Raw genomic sequence first — 15,343 nt, 5'->3', positions numbered from 1 at the left:
ATGGACGATGCTCCAGAATCCTCCTCATCTCAAGATTTCCTGGACGGAATTCTGTCGGAAATGCAAAAAATCGATAAAAATTCCGATGGAATCAAGGGAAAACCAGAGGATTCCACGTATCAATACGCGATTTTTCGTATCGGAGACGCCCGAATTCTTGTTCGATCGAATTCTCCATACAGTATGCTTGAATTGGGAGAAAAGAAGCACTCATTCCTAGAAAATCTCAAAAAAGTGACATTTGAGCCGAGAATTGAATACCTTCCGAATGGTGGAGCAATGGAATTAGGAGCAGAGGAATGGATATGGAATTATACGAAATCTGTGTTCAAAATGAGTGAATCTCATTTATTATATAGAACAAGCTATAAAATTGATCATGTTTTGCAAATTGATGGGATTTCGATGAGAATCGATAAACAGGAACCACCACCGGATGCTTTGGGAATGTAAGGAGTGGGAAATGACTGAAAATAGCTCAAAAATCGGTCTAAAACACGCCGAAATTGGCTGAAATTGGCTTATATCGCTTCAGATCGCTCAAAATCACTTGAAATTGTCTGAAAATGATGAAAAAAGTCTGAAATTTACTGAAATCGGCAGAAATCGGTTTTTTCACTTTTATGACTGGAAACGGTTGAAAATAGCACAAATCGGTCTGAAATACGTAAAAATTGGCTGGAAACGGCTGAAATCGCTCCAGATCGCTTAAAATCACTTGAAATTGTGTGAAATCGGTAAAATCGCTGAAAAAACAGTTTTTAGCACAAAATTCGCTGAAAATGGTGAAAAATGGTATGAAATCGCTAAAAATAGCATAAAATCTATCTGAAACACGTCAGAATAGGCTGGAAACGGCTCTAATTACGGGTTAATAGGCCAATTTTGGAGCTAGCAGACCAAAATTGGAGCTAGCAGACCAACATTGCAAAACGCGTCAAAAGTGCGCCAGACATAAATTTTAGTCATTTTGAGCCGATTTTTGGGTTATTTTAGGGGTTTTTAGGCAGTTTTTATTAAATGTAGCTGATTTTAGAGTGTTTTAAGCCAATTTTCCGCTCAGAAAACAAGCTAGCAGACCAATGTTGGTCTGCTAGCTATTCACTAGCAGACCAAAATCCGCAAATCCCATTTTCGACAACTTTTTTTCAAAAGTGTGTATAACCGCTCTGGCGTACCTCAGGCGCGATTCAGCAGTAGAAATTTTGTACTAAAGTCAATACATGTCGTCAGAAGGTAGCTGAAACCCATGAAAATCAACTTAAACATGAAATTTTGTCAATTCAAAAACGCGTCAAAGGTGCGCCAGACAACAATTTTTAGTCGTTTTGAGCCGATTTTTGATGATGTTAGGCAATTTTCATGAAATTCAGTTCATTTTCAAGCACTTTGAACCAATTTTCAGCTGAAAAACCAACTTTTTTTTTCATTTTTTGGCTTTCACTTAAAAATTTTCAGTCTCTCCTCTCGCTCGGTTATGATGGAACAAATGATTGCCCAACTAGAATCTCTCGAACCAGGAGACTATATGGTATTCCAAGAGAAGGACCGCCCACTTCGAGTCGTCGCAAAATGCGAACCGGATCATCGAGACGGAGTTTCCATCGAAGCGATGCGAATCAAACGAGACGATTGTCAGAAGTCGTCGGATCGGTTGAAAGATGAGGACTTCTTTCATGGATTCTGTCGAGATGTCCCGTTGCAATGGCAGATTGTACAAGGAAGAGCTCCGCAGATGCTCTTGGCTAAGGACTCCCCAACTTCTCAGTTTGTGAGTGGACTGAGAAGAAAATGTTGAAATTTGGAGGAAACTGAGCCAAATTTGACTGAAAATAGCTTAAAATTTTCTAAAATTGGTTGAAAATGCTGAAATATGGAAGAAAATGAGCCAATTTTGACTGAAATCGGCTCAAAAATCACTCAAATTCATCAGGCTGGCGCGCCTTCGGCGCAGAAAATGGCTCTGAATCCTGATTTAGACGTATCTGGTGCTCATTTGGCGTTTTTTTTGAAAAAATGAATCCAGCTGTAAAGTCTGGCGCACCTTTGCCGCTTTTCGAAAAAAATTAGTGAAAAATGCTCTAAATTTCACTGAAATCTCTCATTTTCAATAAGGTTGTTGGCGTTCCTCAGGCGCGTCTCAGAAGACCGAAATTAGAGCTAGCAGACCAATCTCATAGCTAGCAGACCAATCTCATAGCTAGCAACCCAATCTGAGAGCTAGCAGACCAATCTCATAGCTAGCAGACCGAAATTCAAAAACGCGTCAAGGGTGCGCCAGACATCACTTTTTTGTCATTTTGAGCCGATTTTTGACTATTTTTAGCTGATTTTTGAGCGGTTCAAGCCAAATTTGAAATTTTTTCAAATTTTTTTTGCAGATGCCATCAAAGAACAGTCGTGAGAAATTGCAACGAAAAAAGACGAATTTCAAGCGAAAGATTCAGGAAAAAGAGGCGGAGCGTGAGGAGGCAAAGAGGAATAAAACAATCGATTGGGATGATCCGAATCTCTACGCGGACTTTACGAATCCTTCGATTGTTCCGATGGATTACGTCAAGAAGACGTCGAAATTCCGACGTGGAGGAAGGGGGCGTGGTCATAGAGGAATGGGCGGAGCTTTCAGAGGAAGAGGCGGAGCTTACAGAGGAAGAGGGCGTGGCCGTGGAGGAGGCGGAGCTTCTGGAGAATCGAGAAATGCTGATGGATCGGGACCGAGTACTAGTAGCAGCAGTACACTCGAATATCCAATGATTCCTTGATTTTTTTTTGATTTTTCTGTTTTTTTGGGTCTGAAACTTGATTTTTAGTGGTTTTTTGCCATTTTCAGACTGAAATTCCACCTTTTTCTACTCAAAAACACATTTTTCATCATTTTTCAGCCTTAAAATGCAATTTTCTTTCCGTATTTTTACATTTTTACAATTTTTCTTTCATAATTTTTAAATATTTTTATAACGTACACCCGATTTCCCCAGTTTCAGCCGATTTTTGGCTTTTTTCCCTGTTTTTTCTGGTTTTCTGTGAATATCAACTCCCCAAAATTATCATTTTTATTGTTTTTTGACCAATTTTTCGTCATTTTTTGTCTATTTTTGCTCACGTGTATTCAGGATCTCTAGATCCTTTCTCCACCTTTTTTTTGTTATTTTCTAATAATTTTTCCCGTATTTTTCAATCCATCCTGCGTCATTTTTCCCGTATTCTCTACACCTTAGCCCCTCCCTCTTTATTTTTGGAAATCTGAGTTTTTTATACCCGAAAACTGAAATTTTTGAGCTTAAAATTTCGAAATCAGGGTTGAAATTGAGCTAGACTACCAACATTTTCTTGAAAATTCAATTTTTGAGCTATAAATAAGCCTAAAAATGCCAAAAATTGCAGATTTTCATGATTTTTGAGCTGAATAACTGAAATTTTGTGGTTAAAGTGGGGTTTTGACACATTTTTGAGCCTGAAAATGCAATTTTTCCACTCAAAAACGTATCCAGCTGAATTTTCATTATTCATAAATTCCAGACGGGTTTTCGAGTTTTTGAGTGGAAAAAATCACATTTTCCCCCTTGGAATCACAATTTCTGAACTTTCTAGACCAAAAAATTTGGATTTTTTCAGAAAATCGAGTTTCAGACTGTTTTTCTATCAGTTTTGGCTCGAAAACTCCACTTTTGGAGTATTTTGAATCGAACATTGGCATAGCTACTTGAGTTTTTTGTTGCATTAATCTATTTTTGAGCCCTGGTTAGAAATAATTAAAATTTTGACTCAAATTGCTCATTTTCTTGTTGTTTTATACTATTTTTGACATGTATTTGCGGTGAAAAAATCATTTTCCGTTATAAAAAATTCCAAAAAAATTTCGCGCAAATTCATGTCAATAATCAGAATAAAAACTCAGATTTCCCCCTGTTTATCCTGTAAAATAGTATCCTTCTTCCCAAGATTTCCATTATTTTCGGAAATCTTGAGAATTCTTTTCTTGCTGTTTTCCTTTCATTTAAATTTCTTTATTGGAAATATGAAACTTATTTATTTTTCCTTGTTTTTTCGGGCATTTTCAGAGCAAACAAATCATAAGTAGGAGTCGCTGGAAAAAATTTCATAGAGGAATGGGCGGAGCTTTCAGAGGAAGGTGCGGAGCTTATAGAGGAAGAGGGCGTGGTCGTGGAGGAGGCGGAGCTTCTGAAAGAGGCGGAGCTTCTGGAGAATCGAGAAATGCTGATGGATCGGGACCGAGTACTAGTAGCAGCAGTACACTCGAATATTCAATGATTCCTTGATTTTTTATTCATTTTTCTTTATTTTTACTGTTTTTCATGTGTTCAAGCAGCGTGGTTCTAATTCCAGTTAATTTTTTTAATTAAGAACCGCGCTGCTTGCAGTGTAAGCTCCGCACACAACTTGCACGTTTCAGCATGCAAATTTTTTTTTGAAAATCTTTTTATTATTTATTTTTTTAATACGTACGTGAAACTACGTGGAAAGGTCAATGGGGAGGGGAATTCGAAATAAATAGAGCAAAAATGTGGAAACTTTATTTTTTCACAACCAAGACAAAAATGAGCGGAACTGTCAATAACGTAAGTTCTTTCCCACCAAACACTAAAGAATATACCAGAGCTGTGCGGAGTTCCGTCCTTCGACTTCTTTTTTAGAAAAAATACTTTTAGTGAAATGTTCAAAAAAAATTTGAGTTTTCGACGGGAAATTCGGACAGTGACGGAAATCTACACCGTCAAAAGCTCCTCCGAGAGGAGTACACGGCCGGCGGCCTAGGAACCCCAACGCGGTAATTTGAATTTCAATTTTTGAGAGTAATATTATTTTTTCAAGAAAAATACGATTTTGATTGAAATTTCGGAGGAAATGCATTTTTTCAGGTCAAAATTTCGAATGAGGGTTTAGCATATATAAAAAAATCACTTTTTGAAAATAAAAAAAATTTCAAGTTAAAAAAAATCGGATAGTCGAAGGACTGCGGTCTGTTTATATTATTTTTTTATTATCTCAAAGTTTATGCTCAGACAGATCTAGATTCATATAACTAGAACTTCGTGAATCATCCAAAAAGTGGATTCAGATGAATGAAATGAACCAGAGTATGTTTCAAACGACGGAGAATATTTTCAGTACTTTTTTCAAGGATAAATCTTTTCGACGAATTTTGAAGTTTTTGGTGGCCATAGGCAAAAATTCGACAAAAATTTTTTCTCAAAATTTTTTGTTTTGTGAGTGTTTAAAATAGGAGTTTACAACAATCCATTTTTATCGCATTATCTCCTAGATAGATATGAGGTGAATCGATCATAGGATTGCTCTTTTTACGCTTTTTATTATCGAAGAACAGAGGAATACAGTTAAAATTTCACTTTTTAGATGTTTCCCACTAGTCAGATTAGCGAGATTCTGATGGTGCACATATCTGAGGCCGTACCGAACGGGGAGAAACGAGCGAGTGAGAGAAACGAAAGCGGGAGAAACGAAACCGGGAGAAACGAAACGGGGAGAAACGAAACCGGGAGAAATGGCGGTTCGGCGTTTATCGGGCTGTAAATGCTCTTAAACTGTGCGAAATGTTTAAGAATATTAATTTTAAAGTTAAATTCACACATTTCATGTTATACAAACATTCTAACGAAGACAGTGGCATTTATCGCTTTCATCTCATATTTTTTCGATGACCGCCTTTTTGTCATTTTTCATCTGACAACATTTAGGAACATTACTTATAGCTTTATGCACAATTTCATCACATTGACAGCCCGGTAAACGCCGCGCCGCCATTTCTCCCGGTTTCTTTTCTCCCCGTTTCGTTTCTCCCGGTTTCGTTTCTCCCGCTTTCGTTTCTATCACTCGCTCATTTCTCCCCGTTCGGTACGGCCTCACATATCTAGATTGATATACTCACTTGCAATAGATCTCCAAAGGCTTGCCTCGAAAAAATCGTACTTGTCAACTGGGCCGAACCGGGCAGACCGTTTTTCTTTAATAACGGGCCGAAGGCTGTGTTGGCTTTTCTGTTTTTTTGACACTGAAATCTGGAAGAGTTATTTATGTTTTTGAATAGTCAAAATAGTAAACAAAAATTTTATTTTCAAAAAGTGATTTTTTTAAATATGATAAACCCTCATTCGAAATTTTGACCTGAAAAAATGCATTTCCTCCGAAATTTCAATCAAAATCGTATTTTTCTTGAAAAAATAATATTCCTCTCAAAAATTGAAATTCAAATTACCGCGTTGGGGTTCCTAGGCCGCCGGCCGTGTACTCCTCTCGGAGGAGCTTTTGACGGTGTAGATTTCCGTCACTCTGAAATTCGGCTGAATTTTGGTGGTTTTTGATAAAGTTTCGTATTAAAACATTTCAGGAAGTTTTGAACGAAGCACGTCGAAATCTCGTCATCAGTATGCGTAAGGTGAGGGCTGTGCAGGCAGTGTGAATTTCAGGAACGTTCCGGTATATTTTCGTTAATATTACCAGTATTTTACCAGAAAGTGCATTTACCGAAACGAAATTATCGGTTAGCACACACCAGTTTAATCCTGGAAATTGACGTAGTCATGGATATTAACAAAACATTTTAGGAGTTGAAAGACGCCCGTCGAGAGCTGAACGAGGTTCGAAAAGAGCTTGAAGACTTGCGCCTGGTTAGGGCTACGTTTTCAGAAATCCTGAAAATCAACAAAACATTTTTAGGAGTTGGCCGAAACGCGTGAAGAGCTCAACGATGCGGAGGAACGTCTGGCTGAATATAAGCAGGGCCAGACTGAGACAAAGAAGGACTAGGCGACACTCGACAAGAATTCTAAGACATGCGAGTATAAAATCAAAAAATAAAGCTTTTTCGATGAAAAAAATTAACTAAAAACAACAAAAATCAACAAGAAAACGGTCTAAAACAAGTGATGATCCAAATTAGAGTCCTCGAATTTGGAATTCCTGTACAACTGAATGAAGTGTTTGGCGCCACGATCGAAATCCCATCGTTCTCCCATACTTCGCTGGATTCGGAAGTCGTTCGCCGCACATGTCTTCGCGAGTATTTCCTGGAGAAAAATAGATTATTTTGATGCAAAAAATGCCGATATAAGAGTGAAATTTTCATTTTTACGCTTTTTTAAAGCTGAAAACGGAGAAATTTCACCAAAAATGATCCCTAGAAAAACCGCGTCAAAGGCGCGCCTGACAGACATTTTTAAAATTAGAAATTAAGTAGTTTTCAAATTTTTTAAAACATTTTTTACACTGAAATGACCATTTTTTGAAAAGAACACTATTAAATTTACGATTTTCGAGTAAACGCGTCAAAGGTGCGCCAGGAATGGAAGTTTTCATGATTTTTCTCTAAAAATCACCTGCGAGATAATAAAGATTGACGTGTGATTCCAATACCAAATCACATAGAGCCAACTTCATTGCGTCCTCGATGTTCCGATGATTCGGAGAGAGGACTCCCGGCGTGTCGATGATGTAAATTGGCGGTTTGTCCATGATTCGAACACGATTTTGGACACGAACGGTGACTCCGGGTCGGGCGCCTGCTTCGACCTAGAAAAATGGAAAATAAGAGAACTGAAAATGAGAAAATTGAGATTTCGGGTGAAAATTTGAGTGAAAATAGTTATAGTTAGAGCTAGCAGACCAATCTGAGAACTAGCAGACCAACGTTGGTCTGCTAGCTATTTCAAAGCGAATTTTCGCTAGCAGACCAATTTTCGATCGAAATATACGTCAAAGGCGCCCCAGACTAGTTATTTTAAAGTTTAAAAACGCGTCAAATAAGGGCCAGACACAAAAGTTTTGGAAAATTGACAACAAAAAACATATTCTCTGATGAAGACTATAAAAATGTAAATATTTCAGAAAATTTCGAAATTTTTGAAAAACGCGTCAAAGGCACGCCAGACAAGCTATTTGGAATATTTTAAAACGCGTTGAAGGCACGCCAGAAGCGAAAATTACCAAAAAATGTCATTTTTTGACTAAAAACCTCCGATTTTCCACCAAAAATTCCAATTTTTCTTCAAAATCACCTACCGCCTTCCTTTTAATCCCAAGCGTATGCGTCCGCATTGCATTAATCAACGACGACTTTCCGACATTCGGAATCCCCACAACCATCGCCTGATACTCTGTTTTGACGGTTCGATTGAATCTTGGCGTATTAAAGCATTTTTGGAATGATCTCAGAGGTTCAAAAAAAGATATTATACAAAAAAAGTTCGAAAAAAACCCCACTTCACAGTACCCCGCGACGAGAATTTTTCAGAAAAAAATTTGAATGTTCGGAAAGGTGCGCGTTTGCATACCCCTCAATTTTCAGTTGATTTTTTAGCGTTATTTTTAGAAGGGCAATATTTCTTCAGAATCGAATATTTTTAAGTAAATACCACCTTTCTCTTACAAACGAATCCAGTGTTGACCTGAAATTAAATTAAAATCGAAAAGCAAGATTCTTCCCTAGATTTCCATTATTTTCGGAAATCTTGGAAATTCTTTTCTTGCTGTTTTCCTTTCATTTGAATTTCTTTTCTGAAATATGAAACTTCTTAATTTTTCTCTTTTTTCGGGCGGTTTCAGAGCAAACAAATGATAAGGAGGAGTCACTGATAGCGAAAGTTGTTGTGAAAAAATTTCAGATGATTTGCTTCCATTTGGGCTGTGTTTGATTGAGAAAACAAACATATGAGGGTTTTAGAGATAAGAAGTAGCCCGTCGTACACACGGTTGGGAAGTGTGAAATGTATTTATTTTTGTGGCACTTGGATGAGCAATAATTGTGCAGTCAACACTGGATTCGTTTGTAAGAGAAAGGTGGGGCTACTTGCTAGTCTCTGATTTGAATTATAAAGATTTGTTATTTTTCTTTAAATTTTTTAAAATAAATCATCGAAAACAAACAAGAACACACTGTGGCTCTCGTTGCTGAATTTCGATTTACGGCGGCTCTCTACCGTACTTTACCTATAAAATAGTTTGAAAAATACGGTAGTCACAGAGAGAGTCCGAACTTTGAGCGAGCAGCAAATGGCTATTGCTCATTTTTATTTGAAATTAGAACACGGCAAGGGATTCACCAAGAGAGCCATCAGAAGAGTCAGTAAGGTATACAACTTTAAAGACAAACATCTGAACAAAAGAGACAATTTATTCAAGTATTAAAAGACGGACAAGTAATAATTTATATGTTCAATAAATCAGAAGAGGCAGAAGAACGAGAACTTTTACTTCCTTTCGTTTCAACTCTCTCCTCTTCAGCAGTGTGAGTCTCCATCTGTGCCTGGCGTTGGTCCTCAGCAATTTGGTCAGCAAGTTTTTGGTTCGCCTCGATCAACCTAGTTTCTTCTAGCTTCTTTATTCTCTTGTCTTCCTCAGCAATCTCTTTTTGACGTGCCAACCATCCTTGGTGATAATTGCTTCCCTCATAACATATCATATTCAATTCATCGATTTTTTTCTTCAGATCCTCAATCTCAGCATTCTCATGTTCCTTTATCCCATTTTTCACAATTTTTTTGATTTTGGCATTTTCGCGTTGTTTTGCATCTTTTGCAATGATTACACTTGCTTTTTCTTTCAAAATTTCTGTGAACATCTCATTGAATTCTTTCAAAGATGCCTGGGTGTTCTCATTGTAATCTTTGGTGGAGGGATCCGTCTTCGAGTTTTGAAGATCCTGGAATATTTTATGAGTGATATTCATGATTCTCGCGCTTTGTTTGATTTGGCTTTTTCTCGGGTGAAGCTCGTACAAATCGTTCACTTACTTTCTCAATCCACTTCACAAATGCTATGAAGGCAAAGCACAAATGATCGAGAGTCGGCACAGTATTCGAGCGACCGTTTCTAATGAAACTGAAACATTCCGCCACTTTTAAATTACCACTCCCAATCGAAACTCTCAGTCGCATCTCATAGATCACTGAAACCATTTTGATACATGGGGGAGACAGAAAATCAGAAACTAACGAGCAATCACTCCAGACTTTTCAGCTCCATCTGGGCAGTGAACAAAAACGGTTTGTTTCGTGGTCGAAATTATTTCCATCATTCGGACGATAGTGTCCACATTCTCTGGGAAACCCTTACGTGGCCATTTAGTGTAGTGGAGGATGGTGACGGTGACCTCTGGCTCGCCGCTGAAATAGAAATAGAAAGTTTTCGACGTTGTGCGAATTTGTTTTCAGATTTGCACGATCGTAGATAGCCTGTCAGTCGGAACTGTGCTTTCTTAATAGCAGCCCACTAATGTCAGATTATAAAAAAACTTTTTTTTTAGTTTATTCTTTTTTGTACTGACGGTTTCTAGATAGCTACAGTACCGTGCAGTAAGAGATACAGTCTGTCCGTATTCAGTTGAAAATCACCCACTTTGAAAGGTGTTACGGTATTACGGACAATCCCACAAAGTAAATTATGTATAAACCATACAGAACAAAGATACACCTTCATTTTTGTAGATGACGACTTTTTTGTACGGACACTACCTAGAGAGTTATGGTCATTTTAAGCGGACAGCTCAAAAATCGTTCAATTGTGCACTGAAATTGGTCAATTTCAGAGAAAAATTACTTTGTCAATATGTAACTTGCTAGTGACTGTTTGTATAAAAAAGTTGTCGACTACAAAAATGAAGTTCTACCTTTGTTTTGTATGGTTGATATATGCTTTACTTTGTGGACAATGTATTACCATGACGCACTCTCAAAGTTGAACAATTCCAGCTGAAAAAGGCCAAAGTTTCTTTTGAGCGATCTTTCGACCAGTACTGTACATTAGCTTGCGTAAATTGATAATAATAATAATAATGTCACGCTCTGCCGTTTTCAAACAATTTCTATTATGGTTTACCCTGCGCTTTATACTTTTACATTCTATATGAACAGTTTTGCTATTCAAAACCCCCGATAGCGTCAAAGTTTCAGAGCTAGAAGTACATCCCAACTTACTCGAACACCACGCTGTGTGTACTTGACCAGTCCATATTTTCGTTCTCTCTCAACATTCATACACTTCACTTTCACTTTTCCATCTCCGTACTCCATCGTATCGTTCTTTTCAGTCGGAAAATAAACACTGCACTTTTCGATTCTTCCTGAATTATAATAATTTTAATTTTACCAGTTTAAACCCATACTCACTTTCGTCCGGATCCGCAAAGTCCAGAATATAGCCGGGATTCTCTTGTGCGACGGCTTGCCAAAACAATCCATTCGTGTCGTTTCTATTGTCTCGCTTGTTTTGTGGTGACTCTAGCAGAACCATCTTGGCTTTGTTCACAAAAGTGATTAGATTCGCATGAAGTACACCACCCGGGAAGATGACCTTTTTCAACTTCAGACGATCTATCCCAGACCACGGATTCATGTATCTGTAATGGAAATCTGTTGCCTTTTGTGTGAATAATACTCTTACCGAAACCATCGGACCAGATCTATGACTGAGTTCGTCAGGTGTGGATACCATTCCGCAGTCACTCCATCGAACACGTCTTTCATGTGCATAGCAAACAAAACTGTATTCGGTACGGAAATGAACGGAAAACGTTTCAGGTGAGTCAGCAGAGTTCGTCGTTTCAGTTGAGCAAGAAGAAAATACAGTCGGATTACGCCGACGGGAAACTGCTTGAATGCTGGAAACAGAGAAATTGAGTTACAGATTCTGGAATCAGCGCAAAATTTGCAATAAGCATGTCATCCAAATCTTTCCACCACGAGACCACTCACCCGGTTGATCTTTCTCAGACTTCCACGATTCCTGAGTTTTCTCCACTTTTAGTTCTGGCTCATCTTCCTTTTTGCTCGACTTTATCGATTTCCGTTTCGCCTTTTCCTTTTTCTTCTCCTCTTTTGCCACTTTTGTCACTTCCTTCACCGGCTCCTCATCTGACGAATAGCTTTCATTTTTCTTGACGCTCACTTTGTGTTGCTTCGTGTTGTCTCCTTTTTCAACATCTTCCAAATTCTTCTCATCCGCTGGACTCTTTCTCCTTCTACACCAGCATATCGCAACAGGGATACCCATACTTGCAACGGGCCGGGCCGGGCCGGGCCGGGCCGGGCCGATTTGAGAATTTTCACCGGCCCGGCCCGGCCCGGTCGGCCCGGGTCACAGTACAAAAATTTGAAAATTTGAATTTTTTTGAAATTTTTTTGTTTTTTTCGCAAAATAGTCGAATTTTCGACTATGTTTTTACATATCGATAAAACTCAAGTTTACATAGGATTTTTGACTATTTTTGACGAAAATTTCAAAAAATTTCGAAAAATTTTGTGAAAAAGCTGTGCTCATTTTTTGACTCCGGGCCGACGGGCCGAGCCGGGCCGGGCCGATATTTTGCAAGTCTGGGGATACCGACACAACATAAGAGAAAAACGATTGCGATGAGCGCAGAATAGAAAGGGTTTCTGAAAATATTCACTTTAGCAAAGCGCCTCAAACAAATCCAACTCACTCCTCAATCCAATTTCCTCCCTCCACTTTTGACTCTCCATTTCCTCCAAGAGCTCCAGTCGATGCATTTGATTGTAACTGTCCAAGTGGCGGAGTCGAAGATGTTGGAGGTGGAATCATTGAAGTTGTTGTAACTGGTGTCACTTTTATCTTAAAGTCCGCGAAAAACAAGTCCATCTGATCGAGCGCCTTCTTGGATTCATCGATATCCTTGTGGCGCCTAGCATAGTCCAATCCAAGGGTGTCAATGGTCTCCAGATTCCTCTTGACTTCCAGAAGTGACTTGAGCTGTTCAGGTGTCAATGTGATATCTTTGGTAAGTTTCTCAACCGTTTTTCCAATCTCCAAAAAGTCCATGGGGGTTCCTGGAGCAGATTTAGCCAATGAGAAGACAGGATGAAGTGAGGATAGATCAGATGTAAGAGGTGGTAGGGCAGACTTTTTGACTCCATCGATTTGTGCGTATACAGTAGTCAACTGGTTATCGATTAGGAGTAACTGATCGAAATTCTTCTGATCATCCTGATCCACACCCTTAATCTTATCTTGAATAATCTTCACCGTCTCTTGCCCCAACACAACAACCTTGTCGACCTTCTTTATACTCCAAAAGATCCGTGACGCCGATCCAATTGTTTGAGAGTCTAGAAGCACATCCTGAAGTCCAGCCAACGCATTCACTTCTAAACTATCCGCAACTTTCAAGATACCCATAGCCACCTGGAGATCCACCATCTTCTGTTGGACACTCGGAATGGCTTCCTTGATTTTCCCAAAACTCAGCGCACTTTCATTGTATCCTCGGAACATTTTGATGGCTTCAATGACTTCTCCCAACACATCGACTCCCTTGAGATGTCGAATCTGATCAACACCATCAAAGAATCCACCCAATCCATCCATATACGTCTTCACCTCTCCATATTCTTCTCCGATTGTCTTCGCAAGATCGATGACCGTAGAGTTTTGATTCTGCAGAGTATTTAGCTCTTTTTCAGCACCTCGGAGAAGATCGAGAATCGTCTTGAATTCCAAACTTTCCCGAAGAGTTTTCAATTGAGTTGGAGCAGTTTTAGTATTAGAATTTGCAATTATTTTCAGCATCTTTGACAGATCGTCGTTGTTATCTCCAGTCAACTTTGCAGCCAGGTCGATAACTTTCAGAGTTGCCTGGTATTGATCTCCCAGAAGATTAATTTTCTCCATCAAATTGTTGAACTTGTCCAAATTTGAAGGTTTCATTTGAGACTTCCGTACATCTATCTTGAATTGCTTCGTATTCTCATCCAATCCTCCAAACTTTTCAGATATCTCTGCAAGTTGAGCAGCTCTCTCGTAGACATCTCTCAGAACTTGATCTCCTCCAGGTGGAAATGAAAAGGAACCATCCATTGATCCAATCGCCTTGCCAAATAGTTTCAATTGCTCCATAGCTTCTGCCAGCGACTCCGATTGTCCATCCACCACTGATTGCACCCATGGATCCATCAAATCATCGGAAATCAATTGCAAATCACTGAATCCATTGGGAAAACCAGAGGTAAGAGTCAACTCCCGATTACCAGAACGATGAAACCGGTGGATGAAGAGTTGTTTGAGGTTGTGGAATGTGGGCAATGCTGACTTTGCTTTTCCAGCCAAGGAATTCAACTTTTTGATGTTTTCTCCAACTTTTTCAGCAATCGCATAGGGAAAAAGATGAGTCAGTTCAAGTTTATTTTTTCCTAAATCTCTATCGAACCATGTAAAATTCAAAATACTTTTAGCTGATTAAACTTTCAGAATACCAGATATTGTGATTTTCGGTACTGGGAACTGGTTTGACAGCTCATAACTCGGTCCACGTGAGCATTTGGCTGATTTTTCTTGCAGTTTTGGGAGAAGCCATTGAAGCCGTTAAAACGTTCCGCGGGTTTAATAGAAGTGCTCTGAGTTTTGGGAAAATCAAGGAAGCCATTCCGAGTGTCCAACAGAAGATAATGGATCTGCAGACGACTATGGATACATTCAAAGGCGGAGAGAACTTGTTGGTTGGACTTCAGGATGTGCTCCAAGACTCTCAAACGATTGGATCGGCGTCACGGATCTTTTGGAGTATGGAGAAGGTCAATAAGATTGTGGTGTTGGGCCAAGAGACAGTGAAGATTATTCAGGATAAGATGAAGGGTGTGGATCCGGATGATCAGAAGAATCTCGATCAGTTACTCCTAGTCGATAACCAGTTGACTACTGTATACGCACAAATCGATGGAGTCAAGAAATCTACCCTACCACCTCTTACATCTGATCTATCCTCACTTCATCCTGTCTTCTCATTGACTAAATCTGCTCCAGGAAGCCCCATGGATTTTTTGGAGATAGGAAGATCGGTTGAGAAACTTAACAAAGATATCACATTGACACCTGAACAGCTCAAGTCACTTCTGGAAGTTACGAAGAATCTGGAGACACTTGACACCTTTGGATTAGACTATGCCAAACACCACAAGGATATCGATAAGTCGAAGAAGGCGCTCAATCAGATGGACTTGTTTTTCGCGGACTACAAATCCAAGGGTACAGTAATCCCTACGACAACAGGAGCACCAGTGGAATCCTCAACTGAACCAATGTCATCTGAAGCGCCATTACACTCGGATGCGTCTCCTGGAGCGCTTGGCCCGTCGACGGAAGATGAGAGTACGGGGATTTGGTTTATATTCTGTCCTACATTTATTACTTGTTGATATAGCTTTGAAAAAAAAATTGAAATTAGCTAGACCAGGGGGAAGTATTTAGAAGTACTCGGAAGCTCACTTCCTTCATCTGAATTCTGAGGTCAACCCTCACTCTCTCTCATACTTTTTGTCCAAGAAACTTTTCCAGAATAAATAAATGATATCGTTTGAAA

At 39.1% G+C, this 15,343-nt stretch overlaps 5 protein-coding genes across 5 annotated transcripts; 2 read left to right on the top strand and 3 right to left on the bottom strand.

Annotated features, from left to right (window-relative positions):
* On the top strand, positions 1 to 2,762 carry GCK72_011617 (uncharacterized protein; the record flags this gene model as incomplete). The annotated part of the gene is made up of 3 exons (XM_053728573.1): positions 1 to 449; positions 1,459 to 1,771; positions 2,382 to 2,762. 3 exons carry the CDS (start codon positions 1 to 3, stop codon positions 2,760 to 2,762), a joined length of 1,143 nt encoding a protein of 380 aa, XP_053588150.1.
* Positions 2,763 to 6,915: 4,153 nt separating this feature from the next.
* On the bottom strand, positions 6,916 to 8,121 carry GCK72_011616 (uncharacterized protein; the record flags this gene model as incomplete). Its single annotated transcript, XM_053728572.1, has 3 exons — positions 6,916 to 7,046; positions 7,356 to 7,548; positions 8,038 to 8,121. 3 exons carry the CDS (start codon positions 8,119 to 8,121, stop codon positions 6,916 to 6,918), a joined length of 408 nt encoding a protein of 135 aa, XP_053588149.1.
* A 1,060-nt stretch (positions 8,122 to 9,181) lies between these two features.
* Positions 9,182 to 12,024, bottom strand: GCK72_011615 (uncharacterized protein; the record flags this gene model as incomplete). The annotated part of the gene is made up of 7 exons (XM_053728571.1): positions 9,182 to 9,676; positions 9,768 to 9,922; positions 9,970 to 10,139; positions 10,972 to 11,095; positions 11,142 to 11,371; positions 11,416 to 11,632; positions 11,727 to 12,024. 7 exons carry the CDS (start codon positions 12,022 to 12,024, stop codon positions 9,182 to 9,184), a joined length of 1,689 nt encoding a protein of 562 aa, XP_053588148.1.
* Positions 12,025 to 12,450: 426 nt separating this feature from the next.
* GCK72_011614 (uncharacterized protein) lies at positions 12,451 to 13,941 on the bottom strand (the record flags this gene model as incomplete). Its single annotated transcript, XM_053728570.1, has 1 exon — positions 12,451 to 13,941. The coding sequence occupies one exon, from the start codon at positions 13,939 to 13,941 to the stop codon at positions 12,451 to 12,453; it is 1,491 nt and encodes a 496-aa protein (XP_053588147.1).
* A 491-nt stretch (positions 13,942 to 14,432) lies between these two features.
* Positions 14,433 to 15,179, top strand: GCK72_011613 (uncharacterized protein; the record flags this gene model as incomplete). The annotated part of the gene is made up of 1 exon (XM_003102162.2): positions 14,433 to 15,179. The coding sequence occupies one exon, from the start codon at positions 14,433 to 14,435 to the stop codon at positions 15,177 to 15,179; it is 747 nt and encodes a 248-aa protein (XP_003102210.2).
* Between the last annotated feature and the right edge of the window lie 164 nt (positions 15,180 to 15,343).

The sequence above is a fragment of the Caenorhabditis remanei genome, chromosome III (assembly GCF_010183535.1).
Source record: "Caenorhabditis remanei strain PX506 chromosome III, whole genome shotgun sequence".
NCBI classification, from domain to species: Eukaryota; Metazoa; Nematoda; class Chromadorea; order Rhabditida; family Rhabditidae; genus Caenorhabditis; species Caenorhabditis remanei.
The sequence above is the reverse complement of the archived record's forward strand: the minus strand, read 5'-3'. Positions and strand labels throughout refer to the sequence as shown.